At 32.1% G+C, this 18,863-nt stretch overlaps 1 protein-coding gene across 1 annotated transcript; it reads left to right on the top strand.

Annotated features, from left to right (window-relative positions):
- Positions 1-72: 72 nt before the first annotated feature.
- LOC133196207 (probable asparagine--tRNA ligase, mitochondrial) lies at positions 73-17,966 on the top strand. The gene is made up of 13 exons (XM_061332122.1): positions 73-195; positions 912-1,021; positions 1,223-1,343; positions 11,462-11,602; positions 12,012-12,092; positions 12,248-12,357; positions 12,903-13,035; positions 13,756-13,860; positions 14,012-14,049; positions 14,142-14,202; positions 17,086-17,217; positions 17,330-17,454; positions 17,774-17,966. The coding sequence occupies exons 1-13, from the start codon at positions 79-81 to the stop codon at positions 17,916-17,918; spliced, it is 1,419 nt and encodes a 472-aa protein (XP_061188106.1). The 5' UTR covers positions 73-78; the 3' UTR covers positions 17,919-17,966.
- The last annotated feature ends 897 nt before the right edge of the window (positions 17,967-18,863 follow it).

Genomic DNA, 18,863 nt, shown 5'->3' with positions numbered 1-18,863 from the left:
TTCAGGAATATAATTATCAATTTTTATTCAGTTGATTTTTCTCTCTTTTTTCTGTTTTATTTGCTGCGGCATGTAAATATGTCTGCGCCCTTGATGACAAACATGAAACTACTCTGTTCAAACTGTCAAAGGTTTTTGCATCGATTTAACACCAGGCGATTGTCAAATGGATGTACAAATAACAGTATTTTAAAGGTTTTTATGATACAGTTGCTGATTTTTCGGAGATATATGTTTAATATATTAATATGTTGACGGTGCGACCGTTGGGGCGAGCGCATTGTTCACTTCATTTTAAGATCCGCCTCTTCAAACCGCACGAGACATTTGGAACGTCTAGACTGTGACGTCACATGACGTATGTTAGCTGCATTTCCACAAACAAAGTTTAAAAAGTGCACATATTTTAACAAAGAACGTTTAATCTACTATCTGCATGCAATATCCATTAAATTAAGGTGAGTTTATTTTTTGTGAAATTTTAGTTGTTGTTACCGCGTGAATGAAGTTAGCAGCGAGAACAAGAAGCGATGCATTGTGGGTCAGAATTACTGCGGAAAAAAATTCTATTGAATGAATGTGCAGTAGTCCGAATTTTCTCTTCGCCCAGGCGTTGTCGTTAGAGCTCGCAGTGACGAGCGGCGCTTCGCGCCGCTCGCTGCGCTCGCTATTATTGTCATCTCTCTCACTAATGATCATTGAACATTGTCTACTGAGAGCTGAGCAAGATGAAGATAGCACTGAATATTATTTTCACTCGATATCCTCATATTTTTTTTAAAAAAAAGATATACGTTGAGTCATATGTAAGGGCTGTCAATTCAAATGACTGCATAAATGGCATAATATGGTTTTAAAATTGAATGAAATTAAAGCCACTTAAAATTTAAAATATTTCATTTTTACTGTAGGGTTGGGTTCGCCATATCAGAAAACAAAAGCATGTAACTTTCATTCATGTCAATGACGGAACCCAGTTATCCACAACACAGATTGTCACAGAACCTAGATTATGTCCAAGGTATGATCTTCAACTTATGAAAAATGAAAAATGAATTATTCCTCATTAAAAAAAGTATTTTTTAAGAAGCATTTTCAAGTTTGAATAAGATAAATATAATTATACAGCAATATACTAGTATTTTCCTGGATAAACATTGTAATAGCTGTTGTTATATAAAATGCAGATAGTGTAGTGATGTACTAGGTGAAATATTTACAGTGAATTGACTGAGGGCAGTTGTATAACTGCAACTGGAAGATTTCAAGAAAGTATTGCAAAGAAGCAGAATATTGAATTCCAGGCAGAAGATATCAAAGTTCATGGCTTCTGTAATCTACAGGTAATAAACAGTTTCATCAAAAAGTATAAAAATAATGGTAGATGTAGTTTCTTAGCTGTCCTTTGATGTACATTTTACAAGCTTATTACCTTATATTTATTACAGCAAATAAAATTACCTGGTACCATTTTGGTACTTTCAGTATATAATTATATGTACAAGAAATAAGCACCCTTCTTTATGGTCACGGATATACCTGGTCATAAAAGTTTAATTAAGTTATTTCTTAGTGTTTCTCAGTGTAACAGTTTTATTAGAAAAAGATGTTAATGGTAACCCAACAACAAAACTTTATGATAAACATGATGCCAGAATTCCACTTTTCTATCGTCAACTTCCCTTATTTATGTAGCTATATACTCTTATCACCTGCATGTGGAGTTTATGTCTCCCAGTTGATTAAATATGCAAGAACGTTAACATGCTATAGGTGCAAACAATTTCTAAAAGAGACAAGCTATTGACAAGCAAGTCGATGAAATAAGGATATCAACAGCCTTGTTTAAAGTCAACTGTTTGCAAGTTCTATGGTAGATACAATAACCTAGTTAGCAAATACAATCTATCATCAAGTCAAATGCTGACTGATGTTTTTCATACTACATGTATTTGTAAGGCCATTATTTACAAACTGAATTGTCTAAGGATTTTCTATTTGTCTGATCATGACAAGGAGCACACAATAGGTGTGACTCATATATGTGATAAGTCAAAGACCACAAAACTGTATAGGAGCCATAAAAAAACTGGAATTTGGGTGAAAAAACTGTCCACTGCCTATCAAAAAACGGTACCAAAAATGGTATAAAATATCGCTTAAATTCTTCTGATAAGGCACCTTATTTCTAAACCAACAAATATATATTGTTGCAAATGTCTTATTATGCCCCCGGATCGAAAGATCCCGGGGGTATATTGTTTTTGTCCTGTCTGTCTGTTTGTCTGTTTATCTGTTTGTCTGTTTACCTGTTTGTCTGTTTGTCTGTCTGTCTGTTGTCAACTTTAACCTTGCCCATAACTTTTGATTGGTTGGAGCTATGACTTTCATATTTCACATGTGTATTCCTTGCAGGGATGGGCACGATTACTGAAAAATTTAATCGATTAAGAGCCATTCTCTGTAATGACTTGAACTTTTATATAGGAGCTGTGGCACGCATAGTCTCAGAATTTCTCCAAACTCTCTATGATAAAAGTCTTTGATACCGTAAACTCAAATCAGGCAAAAATTGGTTGCTACGTGTCATGGTTACCATAGCAACATGTCCTAACGTTTGAAAAATGGCATTTTTCAACATGTTCAGAGTCCCCCAGTTAACGTTTGCAGCAAAGCAAACAAGTGGCAATGACTGTTACTGAAAGTTGAAGGCCTGATGTCTTAAATGCATGATAAACATGTTTGGTAAATCAACTATTACATACGTTACTATGGAAACAAAGTATTCAAAAGTAATAATTTTGTTCATTTAATTTTATAAAGTCATATACTTAAGAATAAAAACAATTATAGGTTGAAATGCAAGCAAATAATAGACAAGAGGTCCTTGTAACATATACCAAGGACGAAATATGATATTTCTTATAGGTTGGCAACGGTTGCTATGGTTTATTTACCTCGAAAGGATTTTAAATTTACTCTCTTAGTGTTTTAATCTTATCCTATCTTTTTAAAAAGCATATTTCTATATAACTGATGATCAATTTTTAAAGGCATTGGTGTTACCCTAATTTTCACATTTCAAAAAATTCAAACTCAATTCTTTAAATAGAGCGTTGCTATGTAAATTAGCCGGAAAAATATGCATAAAAATCTAAAAAATATTCTGTTTCCTTGGATACGCACCCTTGTAAGTAGATTCCCAAAACTTTTATGATTGATATATATGAACAACTAACCTGACTTTGAATTTTGACTACCACCCAATCTCTAACTGGATGCAAAAAGCTGGCACATAGGGTTTAATATTGATATAAAATTAACAAAATTGAACATTTTCCCTTCTTGGTAACCATAGCAACAGTGTTGTATTTTTCAACAAACTTTATCAATATATGATATTCAACTTTAGTTCTACCAGTTAAGTAGTATTCAAGGTGAATCAAATAATATGTTTCTTGATTAAAAGATAAGTAAATTCCTAAAGGAGCAAAAAATATCACTTTAAACGACTGATACGTTGTTTCCATGGTTACAATGCAAAGTAACATTTAATCCCAATTTTTCTTATGTTGTCGGTGTTGCAAGGTTCCAAGGATGCATATGTGTTAGTCGTGAATTTTATTGTTTTTCCTCAAGATAGTAGCATTAACCCAATCATTGCAACAGATTTTGCATGGTTACGCTGTGTTACCATGGCAACCATGAAAGTTATTTTTAGAATAATATTGCCAATACCTAATTACATAAGGTCAAATATTTTTTATTGTTTTTCTTAGGTTGTTGATTGAGTTTGATCATGTAACATCTATCACTGGTGAATATTGACCATTTTTCAGCATTTTTCAGCTTCTAAAATGTATTCCAAATGTACCCATGGTTACCATTTACTAAGAGATAAATTCTAAATAGTTTCTTTATAGCATAAGTGGCAACAAGGTGTCACGTTTTTGGGAGAATGGTTTGTTTGTTTTTCTTAGTCTTTATTAAAGACCCAATTTTTTTACCGTACGGTTACCTGAGGAGGGGGAGTGGTCTAGGAAGTACTGGTGTTATTTACCTGGAGAGCCCCAATACTCAAGATGTCAAAAATCCCTATACACGCTGCATTACACAGGAAGTCCGGCTTTTGGTAATCAGGGTCAACATTACAAGTTTTGTGCATAATTTTGAGTGAAAATATTTAAAATAAATTAGGTACTGAAATATAAAATTTGTAGACTTAGCGTTTTCGTCGTTATCTTTTAAATAAAAAAAAATTAAAAAGACATATCTTTTTTAAAAATCGTAAAATTAATCATAAAAAAAAACGGGTGAAAACTACGAAGCAATCATATCAATATTTTAATCGCCAATAAAAGAAATTATTATAAAATATTAAGTGTGAATATTAAAATAAAAAGATTCCACATTGTGTGAACATTACCACATCGGAATATTATTTACTTTTCTGGCGAACGATTGTGTCCAAATATTCGCCATTTCCGAGGGTCCGTGTTCTTATGCCCTATTTAAAGATTTGGACATAAAAAGAATCTTTCGTAATTCATGGCGTTAGATACAAGATACTTTATTTATATTAGTATAAATTACGGAAGCGTATTAGGGCCGCAGCAGTATCTTTTATTAATTTGTTTTAACAAATTACTAATTTGTTATAACAGATTACTAATTTGTTATAACAAATTACTAATTTGTTATAACAAATTACTAATTTGTTATAACAAATTATCAATTTGTTAAAACAAATTACTAATTTGTTAAAACAGATTACTAATTTGTTATAACAGATTACTAATTTGATATAACAAATTATCAATTTGATATAACAAATTAATAATTTGTTATAACAAATTGTTAATTTGTTATAACAAATTGGTAATTTGTTATAACAAATTAATAATTTTGATAAAGTGAAAGTGTATACAGATCTATGGAAGCCAGATGAGATCAGAAATCTTTTTATAAGTTGGATTTGTGAAAATAATAAATGTACAAGCTCTGCAGCTACAGCTTTTGACCAATATGTTAATCTGGATTTACATCTTTTAGAATTTAGAGTTTTCACTGTCAAACATTATTGTTATAAAGATACAATGCATCAAATTCTTTGGTTCCTATTTACTTATTCTTAGGAGCTCTATTTGAATTTTGTCCTCCTCCCCCACCAGGGCTCCGTCCTTGACTCCCATCTACCTGGTCATTGCATCCCCGTTCGTATGCTAGGAAAAAATATCTTATCAAAGACATGTTATTTGGAGAGGGAATTTTTCCCACCCTGAATCAACATGTTCATTATAATATGTATTTTTTCAATATGTCTTTTATTTAATTTCATTTTACCCCCCCCCCCCCCCTCTCTCTCGATTCATTCTATACATGTACCAAATGATTTATGCCTACTGTTCAATCCAGTTTATGTATCATGAATAAAATATATTTTAAACTAAACCGCCGTTCCTAATGCATAAACCTGAATCTGCTCCTCTGGTGAACCTCCTTGGCCCCAATTTATGCTGGGGGCAATAAAGGCAACATTGATAAAAAATGAATTTGTAGATAAATTATCATAGAAAAATTGATAAATACTCTGTAATAACCTTTTCAGAAAACGAAAATAGATAATATTCTTGAGTGGGTAGTACTTCGTAAAATTTGAATTTAGATACCTTGTGAGATTTTTTCATGTATGTATGTAATTTTTATAATCAAAATACGTGCCTTTTGGAAAAGCCCTCGAAGTCCCACTAAAGCCTTCATAACTTATTATTGGCTGAAAACTTTGACAGTTGTTTCTTCAAATTCATTTGTAATTTGTATCCTGGTTGTCTCATATAGGACTACTCATATATTTTAAAGAAATCGTTAAGCAATATAATTTGTTATAACAATACACACAAAATATTACACATGTGTAAAGAAGGAAAAAATAGGTCTTCTCCCCTTTTGACCCCTGTGTTGACATTGAAAAAAGTGTTGATTTGAATGGACGACGTTGAAATCATATTTAATTGTCCGGAACTTCGAATTTTTCTCGAAGGATCCAACATTCTGTATTTCTTCTACATAATCCCTGGGATGCAGCTATTCTTTTAATTGTCTAACAGAGAAATCTATTCCAAGGAACTGACTCAAAAAAAAAAACAAACAAACAAACAAACAACAACAAAACAAAACAAAAATTTTAAAAAAACCCTGCAATTAAACAAAAATTAAAGTGCTTTAATCTAAGTTGCTAATTCATCTAAATCCACATTAACATATTGATCAAAAGCTCTCCAAAGCTTATGCTTTACGTTTTCATAAAACCGATTTAAAATAAGATTTCTGATCTGATCTGATCTGGCTTCCATAGATCTGTATTCACCTTCATATTTTGTAAAAAATAATAATTTTTTAAATCAAATTACTAATTTGTTATAACAAATTACTAATTTGTTATAACAAATTACTAATTTGTTATATCAAATTAATAATTTGTTATATCAAATTATAATTTGTTATAACAAATTACTAATCTGTTATAACAAATTAATAATTTTTTATAACAAAATAATAATTTGTTATATCAAATTAGTAATTTGTTATATCAAATTAGTAATTTGTTATAACAAATTAATAATTTGTTATAACAAATTAATAATCTGTTATAACAAATTAGTAATCTGTTATAACAAATTAGTAAGTTGTTATAACAAATTGATAATTTGTTATAACAAATTGATAATTTGTTATAACAAATTGATAATTTGTTATAACAAATTAGTAAGTTGTTATAACAAATTAGTAATCTGTTATAACAAATCTGTAATCTGTTATAACAAATTAATAATTTGTTATAACAAATTGATAATTTGTTATAACAAATTAGTAATTTGTTATAACAGATTAATAATTTGTTATAACAAATTGATAATTTGTTATAACAAATTAGTAATTTGTTAAAACAAATTAATAAAAGATACTGCTGCGGCCCTATTACGCTTCCGTAATAAATATCTTTTCTTATTTAATCCATTGCATTTTGTTATAATATTCAATGGTGGGGGAGGGGGTCGATTGTTTCTAATTACGCGAATTGAGTTTTTGTGTAGCCAAGTGCAAGGTCTACAAGTGCATTACGTACATTCTTAAAATCAAGGCACAGGTTGAATAAGGGGCTCGGAAGAATTATCGGTCTGTGTTACTACAGAAACTTCTTCTCTCTCCGGATCTCAGTTACTGAAGGAAGAGAGGGCTTGTATATCCGCTAATTTTTCTTCTAAATGTTCTACAGTTATTTTGGACGTCATACCGCTAACAAGTACAAAACAGCAGTGGAGATTGAAAAAAAAAATCACGAAGTCACTGTTTAATTATCTACTCTCAATTATTTTTTTTAAAATAAAATTATCAACCAATATAACAGCGACATGATTTTTTTAACCATAGTGTATACAAAGCGACCATTCATGCGGCACATGAAAGCGTTTGACGCGTGACCAGGTAATTGTTTTCAAAACATGCAAACTCAGATTATCAGGTAGCCCACGTAGCTGGCCCGTCAATCAAATCAGAAGCTATTGTTTTTTTAATGATTGACAGGCGGTATATTATTGATCTTGAATTAGGTAGATTTTGGGGGCGTTAACATAAAATTGGGTGTTTAAGGAGTAATAAAGATTCAAAGAAGCTGAAAATCTCAATTTTTTCAACTTTTCTGGCTGTTACCATGGCAACCAAGACACATAGCAACGAAATTTTATTCAATATATGTTTCTGGTGTCAAGTTGTAATAATGGGCAAAGTTTCATCAAAATCGGTGACCATGCGTGGCAAAGAAGTTTAAGTGGTTACAGAGAATCGCTATTAATAATCGATTACTTAGAGGAATTTTGTGTAATCGATTAATAATCGATTACACTCATTATAGTCCTGTAATCGATTGTAATCGATTACTTTGGAAGATGTAATCGATTAATAATCGATTACTTCCAAGTTTTTATCCCTTCAAATATCAAAGCAATATTTAAATGGAAAATGTTGATGTTAGCCACTGAAGTTTGAATAAGTTCCTGCAGTTTCAGTGCAGATTCTTTTAAGGTTTTATTCTGGCTAACATTCTCACTAAATGCCCAAATGAGGGATTCTCTACCATGGAAAGTGGAGACATGTGGCCCTTTTCACAAAAAATCTTACGAATAAGATAAAAACTTGACCACTATGTATTTTTTTTGTTTAATAAGATATTTATTATTTTCCCAGATATTATTTACATTGTAATCCAATGTATTAGAATAATAAGATTCTTTGTGACCTACTACAGCTGAAATACTTGTTGGAGAATAGGAAAATTTTTGTATTAGTCGTAAGATTTTTTGTGAAAAGGGCCAATGATTCCTACAATAAAATAGGCAAAGGAATTAATTATTCCTTTCAACCTTGGATATCTGAACCTCCACATTTATTGACTTGTTGCAAAAATTATTTAATATTTTATTGTGAATTACTTCATTAGAAGTATTTGGGCTGCCCGTATGTTGACAGTACGTATTAAACATTCCTGTGCGTGTCTTTTTCAAAAAAGTAAGTAAATTAGAACTCTTAGTAATAAACATGTAAATTAAATGTGTCTTTAAGTAATGAAACAAATAGCACAATTTCATTCTGTATTGTAATAAATGTTTTGAGAGATATTAATTGTTTTATTAATATTGTTTGTCTTCAATGGAATAAAAGTTAAACACTAGGTAGTTCACAGTTTACACCTCATTATCTGCAAGTCAGGGATGTCTCAGTCAATTAATTAGCCAATTAAGATAAGCAAACACAGTGACACACTCCTCTCTTACAGACACTTATAACCTTTCACTAATATAAAAGCAACCTTACAAGTTGGAATGAAAACATGCAGATGATTTTGCAAATTTTAAAGTTATTAAAACACAAGTTTGAGGTTGTTTTTAAACATTTTCAGAAGTATTTCCATCTTCTTTTTTCGAGTACAATATAGTTTATTTACCAAATTATTTATATTTAATACAGCACTTCAATCTGTTTTTGCTATTTATAATTTTCTATTACAAGACAAAGTTTTTCAACATCTGAAATATGAAAAGGGACATGCAGCAAGAGGACAGTGGGTCAAATGTAAAATCCACACGAAAAATCTGTATATTTTATTACTAAATGGTTGAAATACACTTCTGAATTATTAAATACTAGACCAGTAGGTCTATAATGCAAAATTTATTGAGAACATCATAAAACTTATAATAATAAAAGTTAGGAAATCTAAACATTACACCAGGTGGTTTATATTTTATATCAAATTTTTATGTGTGACTGACTGGAAATAATTCTCCAAAATAACATCCATTTATGTATAAAATAATCGAAAGTAATCGAACAAGTAATTATAATTACATTGAAAATTTTAGCTGTAATCGATTAAATTATGATTACAAGTAATTGAAAATCTCTTCGATTACAGATTACTGTCGATTACTTGAAAAAAGTAATCATTACAATCGATTACAATTACTCGATTACGATTACCCCATCCCTGATTCCTTGTGACAAGACCTTTCTTTGGGTACCATCATATTTGACCTTTTGACCTTGACCTTGGAGTTTGACCCACTTTTGCAAAATTTTATGAGACTTTAACCTTGGCCATAACTTCTGAACAGTTGGTGCTTGGGGTTTCAAACTTCACATGTGTATTGTTTGTGACAAGGCCTTCCTTCGGATACCAACAACTTTGACCTTTTGACCTTGACCTTGGAGTGTGACCTACTTTTGAAAAACTTTAACCTTGGCCATAACTTTTGAACAGTTGGAGCTTGGGGTTTCAAACTTCACATGTGTATTCCTGGTGACAAGACCTTCCTCTGGATATCAACCTCTTTGACCCTTTGACCTTGACCTAGGAGTGTGACCTACTTTTGAAAAACTTTAACCTTGGACATAACTTTTGAATGGTTGATCCTAGGGCTTTCATACTTCACATATGTAATTCTTGTGACAAGACCTTCCTTTGGATACCAACCACTTTGACCTTTTGACCTTGACCTAGGTGTTTGACCTACTTTTGAAAAACTTTAACCTTGGCCATAACTTTTGAATGGTTGATGCTAGGGCTTTCATACTTCACATATGTAATCCTTGTGACATTACCTTCCTTTGGATACCAACCACTTTGACCCTTTGACATTGACATAGGAGTTTGACCTACTTTCGAAAAAACTTTAATCTTGGCCATCACTTTTGAATGGTTGGTGCTAGGGCTTTCATACTTTACATACGTAATCCTTGTGACAAGACCTTCCTTTGGATACCAACAACTTTGACCTTGACCTTGATGTTTACTTACTTTTAAAAAAACTTTAACCTTCGCCATAACTCTTGAACAGTTGCAGCAAGGGCTTTCAAATTTAACATTTTTTATCTTTTGGCCTGGATTTTGACTTGCATTTGAGAAACTTTAACCTTCGCCATAAGCTGCCATACGGGGGCATCAGTGTTTCACAAACACATCTTGTTTTAAAAGTTGTAATGGAGATTTGAATGCTTTAAAATTTCATATATTGTGTTTTATAATCACAATGTTCTTATAAATCGACTATAAATCAAGCTAGTTTAGATGATAGTTTGTTTGCCAGCTTTATATAGTATTAATGTGAGAGTCAATGTCTCCAATTTACATCTTGTTCATATTACTAATATATACATCAGCAATGCTAAATAACAGCAGCAAATACAATCATACATAAATTTCAGCACATAAAAACTTAAAACTATATCCTTTATTTCAGTGTAATCATGGTAATAAACATCGTATATTTTATACCTACGAAGATCTGGGTCAGATTCCTGTATATTAAGTCATGTATATCAACTTTAGAAGTTGGCTTAATTTTTTTCAATCAAGTTACGAAACATTAATAGTTATAATTAAGTACCCCTTTAAAAATAAAGCTACCTAAAGGGGTATCTTGATACGGATTTATAGCAAGATAATTATCCCAATTGGCAGTTCACACCTTCACACACGATGGTTTGTGTACACTACGCAATTATCAGAGGGTCAAGTATCAAACACAGGTGACGTTTTCCAGTGTCTCGTGAGCAAGAATGAGAGGAAAATGGCGGCATTTAGCGAGATATTCAAAATACTGTACAAATTTTCGTATTCCGTGAATTTTGGTTTCCCGCCAGTACACGATGAATGGGCTTGAAAAATGGAACATTTTGCATACCACCGGTACATATCACATGTATGGTGACTGGACAACAGCCAATGCTTACCCCTCTATGGCAACTGATCCTACCTCTAATGTTTTTGGAGGTTCATGTTTACTCTCCTCCTGATTTGTATTGTTTCAGTGGACTTTTGAGCTTGATTACTGTTTGTTATCTCCATATTTCATGTTCAGATGAAATATGTAAATTTTAATGAAATTGTACATAACATTTTCAGAAATATCCTTTTCAACCAAGAACAATTCACTCTAATGATTACTCAAGACAATATCCTCACCTTAGACCAAAAACAAGTCTCTTCTCCTCTGTAATGAGGATCAGAAACACTGCTACAATGGCTGTGCACAGGTACTTCCAGGTATGTAGATGTCCTTTTGTTCTTACTTTGCCATAATTTTACAAGATAGATTTCTTCAGAAATACTAGTAAACAAGAGAGAGAGAGAGAGAGACTCAGAGGATGCAATGTTTTACACAGTAATTTATTATATAAAACAGATTTATATGATAATACTTGAAAATATAACAATTTTCTAAATACATGTCATCAAGAAACTGTCATTTGAAATGTTACATATTCAATACAAATGTTATCCAATAGTTACTAATTAAAGTTGTAGACAGTAGATAACATGTGTAGATAAAGTAGAAAGTTTAATTTTAAGGAGAATGGCTACATATTTATTTTTAGGAGAATATATACATATTTATTTTAAGGAGAATGGATACATATTTGTTTTTAGAGAATGGATACATATTTATTTTTAGGAGAATGGATACATATTTATTCACACACCTATTTTATCATCCAATGACTGTGAAGGTGCTGGACAACTTTTCACTGTTAAGGTAAAATTATATGTATTTACTGTCTAATAATTTTTCTACTTATGTAATATGTTCATTGTTGTCCATGCTTTTTTCAGAACAGACTGCCAAAAATAATTGTGCATAGAAATTTGAATATTTTCTCAGCATTTATAAAATTGGTATAAAATTTGCAGATTTCAGACAAACAAACTGAAAGCAATGAAAAGAAAACTGCCTCTGAGTTCTTTTACAGTCAGGCATTCCTCACTGTGTCAGGACAGCTCCATCTGGAGGCCATGGCAAGGTAATTCTTCCAGCATCCAAGCTACTTCTCTTGTTCACCTACATGTATCTACTTTTGTGCTTCGGTTAAAGTAGGTGTTATGTGGAAAACATTGAGCAATTCCTTATAGTGATATTTCCTTGGAGCCTAGTGTATAATATGACCCTCCCTTAATCTTTATAAACACATACTGATTACCCTGAAGTCAATATTTGTAAGTGGTTAAAGTTAATTCCATATTTAGTTCCCCCAATGCAGACAATCTTTCATCATAAATATCTGCAAATGTAATCCAAACTTAACTCCATTTTCTGAATTTCAAAGAACTTTTAAGCACAACTTTCCTTAAATTGTTAAATTAAATGGAAAGCATTCCCTGTAATTTAGTTGAAAGTTCTTCAAATTATGGTTCTTAGGATTGAGATGTGCTAACAAATATGTGTCAACATGTTCACTACTGAGCTCTCGGTATTGATATAAGAATACAGATAAATATTAGTTGTTAGTTTTGTTGGTAAACCCTGAACAGAGAGGTATAATATTGTTTCCTATAATTTTAATGACAGTGGGATCAGTAAAGTATACACATTTAGCCCTGCCTTCCGTGCAGAGAGGAGTGCGACCACTCACCATCTAGCAGAGTTCTACATGATTGAAGCTGAACTCTCCTTTACTGATAGTCTAGAAGACATCATGCAGGTAATTGCATAATCATTACCGGTAATTGTATTAGCCAAGCTACAGATGCTTCCTATGTATAATATCTCTGGGAGACATATCATTTTTTAAGCAAGTTCTTCTTGATCTTCACATACATTGATACAATTATGCCTTTGTCATCACTTTTTTTTATGTTTTACACTGGACAATTGATATTTTGTGCAAGTACATGTGTTTAAGGCAGTCCGTGGTTATAAATAATCTTGACCTTTGATCTCTGAATGAAATTGCTAGTTTTTGGGCAAGAAAGCTTTTCTCAGCCAGAATTTTCTATTCTTTGGTATTGATCTTTGTTATTTTGTATTTAATATACAAGTACCATCATAAACAATGTGCCATGACCTACAAACAACATTGACTTAAAGGCAACATAATTCTTGGTCCAGAATACATCTGTTATTATTGTTTAACCCATGTTCCTGATTTTTAGCATGTACATCATAAGATGATGTATTGACCTATATGTGGCCTTAGCCTTTGATTTTGGAAGACAAATTATTTATTTCTATTGCATAAACTTTACTTGGACCTGAATTTTTATAATCTTTCAGATTTACAATATCTGGCATGTAGATGTCTCCATAAAAAATTAAGTGGGGAAGGGAATTAACTGAGTGGGGAATCAAAGCATGTGTACTTTAACAATATTTCAAATTTTTACAATGGGTTTGGTCTAAAAAAATTTTTTTATTCATTTAGCTGATGGAAGGTCTTATAAAGTTCATCACTAATGACACCTTAAAAACTTCTTCAAAGGATATTGAATTTGTCCACAAGAGGAACTCAGTTTCAAAAGATCGTGTTGTAAGTATTATAACTTATCAAAGTATTGATTTGTTAAAATTCTGTTACATTGTACATGATGGTGTGTCTTAAGAGGGGAACTGTGTGTATAGGTTCACTTATGACATGTATTTAAGATTCTATAGACTGATATTTTGATGTTTGTTTATAGAAAGCTATTGAAGCAATGACTGAGAAAGACTTTATTAGGTAGGTATCAATACAGTATATGTTTTTATTATGCAATACATGTATTTTTCTTAAAATGTTGGACAAAGCAAAATAAACCTTAATCATTACAGGATGCCATATGAAGAAGCCCTAGAGATTAGTAATAGAATTTCTGACACTTCAAAACTTAAGGTGAGCAATACAGGTTCATGTGACCTCTGGAAGCCATAAAAAAGACACCACTGACTCTTAGTTGTTATGAATAAGAAAATGCAGATAAAGTGCATGGTCCATCCACATCACTTAATTGCTTGGTTAATTAATCTAGCTTGTTTGACTACAAAGCCACATTCCATACAAGCCAAAATGATACAATTATTTTATCAAAAATAGGAGATACTGTCAAACCTAGTTATCTTGAACTCAATGGTACCAAGGAAAAACTTGGAGATATTGAGGATTTGAAATATCGAGGATAAAATACTTTAAGGATTAGTGGTTGGGACTTCCAAATCACTTCAACATATTCATGGCAAATTATTTTCCTGTGTAACATGCATTATATGAAATTTGCTCTCTGATTTAGCTAACTCTAACCAAGGGTGCATAATTTGAAAAAAAAATCCACTCAACTTTGGAATGTCTGCATATGAATGGTGCAATTAAAGTTCCTAAAAAGATTTTCAAAGTTAATTTCCTATATCGTCTCATGTAAAATTCCCCTATTGTAACGGCACCCTTCATTTTAAAAATTCAAAAAAAATAAAAAGATTTTTTCCTATTTATTTCAATGAAAAACTGAGATTCCCTATTGTGGCCCCACCCTATCCCAAGAGGCCATGATCTGAACAATTGAATCTACAATACCTCAGGTAGTGTAGATTCAAGTTTGTTGAAATCTTGAACACCAGGGGTAGGTTGAGGCCACAGTAGATTATCATATTTTTACATAGGAATTTATAGGAAAAGATTTTAAAAATCATCTTCTCTGAAGAACAGTAAAGCCATGATTAGTCATATACAATCATCCTATGGTAGTGTAGATTCAATTTTATTCAAGTCATGGCCCCTGTGTATAGGATGAGGCCACAAAAGGTGAATCAAAATTTTACATAGGAATATACTTGTATAAAGGGGAGAAATCTGATGAAGAACAGCAGGGCCAAAGTGACTTAGGTGAGCATTGTGGCCCATGAGCCTTTTGTTTAAATTTTGGAAAGGGGGGGGGTAAAAAAAAAAGAGGAAAAACGCAAGCAGCCTTAGCAGGGTTCGAAATTCACTATATACAACTCGCAAAACGCGAGTTAGAATTCCCAAATTGCGAGTTAAAAATTAGGTAACTCGCAAAAACTTGCGAGTTGAGTTTTTTTGCATTGAAACTGTAGCAAAATTATATAATATGACAGAACACAATACTTTTGATTTAAATCAGTAATTTAAATAAAAGTTACACTGTAGTTGTATTTTGTGTATTGTACAGTAGTTACTTTTTCCTTAAGTTACATGTATTTAATTTATACAAGTTTAACTTTATATGAAAATTGTGCATAGTCTTATAAAATTGCGAGTTCACTTTGTTGGTACTCGCAATTATTTGCGAGTTGTAATTTTAGGGAGTTTCTAACCCTGCTTAGGTAGTGCAGATTCAAGTTTAGTTAGAATCACTGCCCTGGGGAACATGAAGGGGCCTCAATAGGGAATACGAGTGTTGTCCATAAAGTTCATTGACAATGACCTTTATGTCAAAATGAATGGTCTAAGATATACTTATTGTATACCAAAATATTTGTTATGAAAATCCAAGTCAGAATAGTTTAGTTTTGATTGTTTGAACCTAATATTTGTGTAAAAATTGTAGTCTTTAAAGGTCACAAATAGTGCGCATGACCCAGGGTTAAAATGCTATAAACTTTGAAATAAAGTGTTCTGAAACTGATTATTTTATTTTTAAAACAAGTCAGAACTTAATGAAAATGAAATATGTAGCAAATATAGCGGCGATTGTCATTTTATGATATCTTTAGTATTGCGTACTATACAGATAGTAAAAATATTAAGAATAAACTGCAAGAAATATGTTTTATAAATTGGCAGAAAAGGCAACATCCACCATCCGAACGGAACAGCATCCAGTGATAAAGTTATGTTTTAGTATGGTTGAAACAACTTCGGAGACAATCTATTTATTCAAACAACTTGAAATTATTGGAATGTATTTAGTTCATTGATTTGCAATTGGTATATATGATTTTTAAAGATGTGTACAATTTTGGAGACACTACAAGGAGTGGAAAACCACTATTATTTGATGAAAATAGGATATCCCTATTCATGACGTTGTTATAAATCTAGCGCAGCGTCCGACTGGGCTGCTCTGCCTGCATATACGAAGTGTTAATATTGATGGTGATCTTAAATTATTGTGTATTGATTTGAATTTTAAAAATTAAATGAATTATGATTTTGGAGCAAGTCCATTCCCAAGTAACTATAAGCCCTACCTGGACCAAACTTTCATGAATGATGCATCTAGGGATGTACACTAACCAACCTGCTTCGGATGCTGGATTCGACCTAGATTTTCCACATGAGTGAATTTTAGCCATATTTTACCCAAACTAGCATGGATGATGTATCTAGGGATGGATACTTCCAGACTTGCTTTGGATTCTGAATCTGACCTACATTTTCTAGATGAGTGACCAGGGTAATTTTTTTGGAGTAGCTGTATAATATTATGGCCTGGTTATTATGATTAAACTTGCAAAGATGGTGCATCTAAGGATGAAAACTTTCAGACTTGCTTTGGATGTTGGAACCAAAATTTTCTTTAGTAAACAGCTAAAAGTTTTTTGAGCAGGTCTATTTCCAAATAACCATAAGTCCCACTTAAACCAAACTTGCATGGATATTGATCTTGGGATGTACACTAACTAGAAAAAAAATATGATGTGAAATTTGCCTTACTTATAGATAACATTCATTGAGGTGAGTTTCGTAATTTTTGATTACCTATGTTTTAAACTCATTTCACTGGTGCAGAATAACATGCTGATGATGGCTTCTTTTTTTCAGTGGGGAGATGATCTGCAGAGAGCTCATGAGAAAGCTTTAGTAAAGCATTGTGGGAATGTTCCTGTATTTGTAACGGATTACCCAGAGGAACTCAAACCTTTTTATGCTAGACGAAATCCAGACAACAGGACAGTAAGCATGAACAATCTTAATGTATAACACCCTTTAAATGTCTTTTTAAATAAAGAGCCAGTCTTTTAAATTTTAAAAACTCAGACTTAATGAGATAACCTTGAATTGTTAGGTGGCTGGCCTTGACCTTTTGATCCCTGGTATTGGGGAGCTTTGTGGAGGGACACTCAGGGAGGAGAGATATGACTTACTCCATCAGAAGTTAAAGTCTAAAAATCTCCTGGATGCTCTTTCTTGGTAAGTCTTTTTGCTTCCAACATCTTACAATGAAGATAGGATCTTCATATTACATTCTGTTACCCACATCATTCAGCAGCTTAATCAAAGTCATCAGTACAAAGGCTAAGTTGGAAAGGGAACCAGACATAAATACTAGTGATCATTACGTATTCATAATGAAATAATAGTTGTATCCTTTATAACAAAAAGCTATAGAAGGTTATAATGCACACCTGAACATGCCATAGGCCTTTATAGCTACTACAATTTAGAAAACTTCTGAAATTTTCAAATGGAATAAGAAAGTCTTAATCTTGGTCTGTGTCTTTTGATCTAGGTACCTGGAGCTAAGAGAATTTGGCTCCTGTCCGCATGGTGGCTTTGGAATGGGATTTGACCGTTATCTACAATTTCTACTGGGTATGCCAAACATAAAAGATGTTACAGCATTCCCTCGCTGGACTGGACATTGTCCACTCTGAAGATGACCAGTCATTAGATCTTAAAAAAATTTACAATAAATATTAATGCACAAAATGTTGTCATCTTTGTTTGCACGGAGAAACTAAACTTTGTACAAGTTTTGAGTTTAAGATATCTTAAATGCAGATTTCTTGTCTTGTTGATGATGCTAAATCTCACTTTTTATATTTGGGTGAATTACCAGATTCAGGTTTTTGAATTGGTCTCATTTCTGTCATCAATGACATACTGTATGTGTACAAAAATTGGCGTATTCAAAATTTAGCGCAATCACTGGGTATGGAGTTGTTGGCGAAATCATGAATTAGCGCTATACATGCCTTATATTGTATTTATAAATGATTTTATAGCGGTATTCATGAATTAGTGCATGGTTGTCCGCACCAAAGCCGCTAAAATATGAAGCTTGCTTTTTTAAGTACACATACAGTATTTCTAAATGTGCAGAGATAGCATGCAGTCACATTTATTGTATTTAGATGAAACAACATCTAGTTTTCTTAAGTCTTTATTTATGAGATATCTGAGGATTTGAGATATCGAGGGTAAAATACTCAAAGAAAAAGTGCTTGGAACTTTCAAATCCATGTGACATATCCATGGTATTCTGGGTATTGGTGTTCAAGATTCCAAAGTTAAGCTAAGACCTGTACTATGTATGTCCTGCACAAATATTAACTGAATAATGATCTAGAAATGCTATTTGCTGTGGACAGTACTATTTTCTGAGTAGATTTTCAGGCCTATAAGGATATGCTTACTGATGCATTCATCTGGTACAAGACCGTGTCACAAAATTATCCATCAAGACAAGCTTTATAATCTTAATCTTATTTCAATATATTTTTTTCTTTTTGAAAGTCATATTTTTGTTCAAGTTCTATCTAGTAATAATTTAATATCGCAATTAAAAAATAACTAAAGGCAAATTTTATTGTTACAGT

This window comes from Saccostrea echinata, unplaced genomic scaffold, assembly GCF_033153115.1.
Source record: "Saccostrea echinata isolate AGI-Se365-2 ecotype Australia unplaced genomic scaffold, CSIRO_AGI_Sech_v1 ptg000030l, whole genome shotgun sequence".
Classification (NCBI taxonomy): Eukaryota; Metazoa; Mollusca; class Bivalvia; order Ostreida; family Ostreidae; genus Saccostrea; species Saccostrea echinata.
The sequence above is the reverse complement of the archived record's forward strand: the minus strand, read 5'-3'. Positions and strand labels throughout refer to the sequence as shown.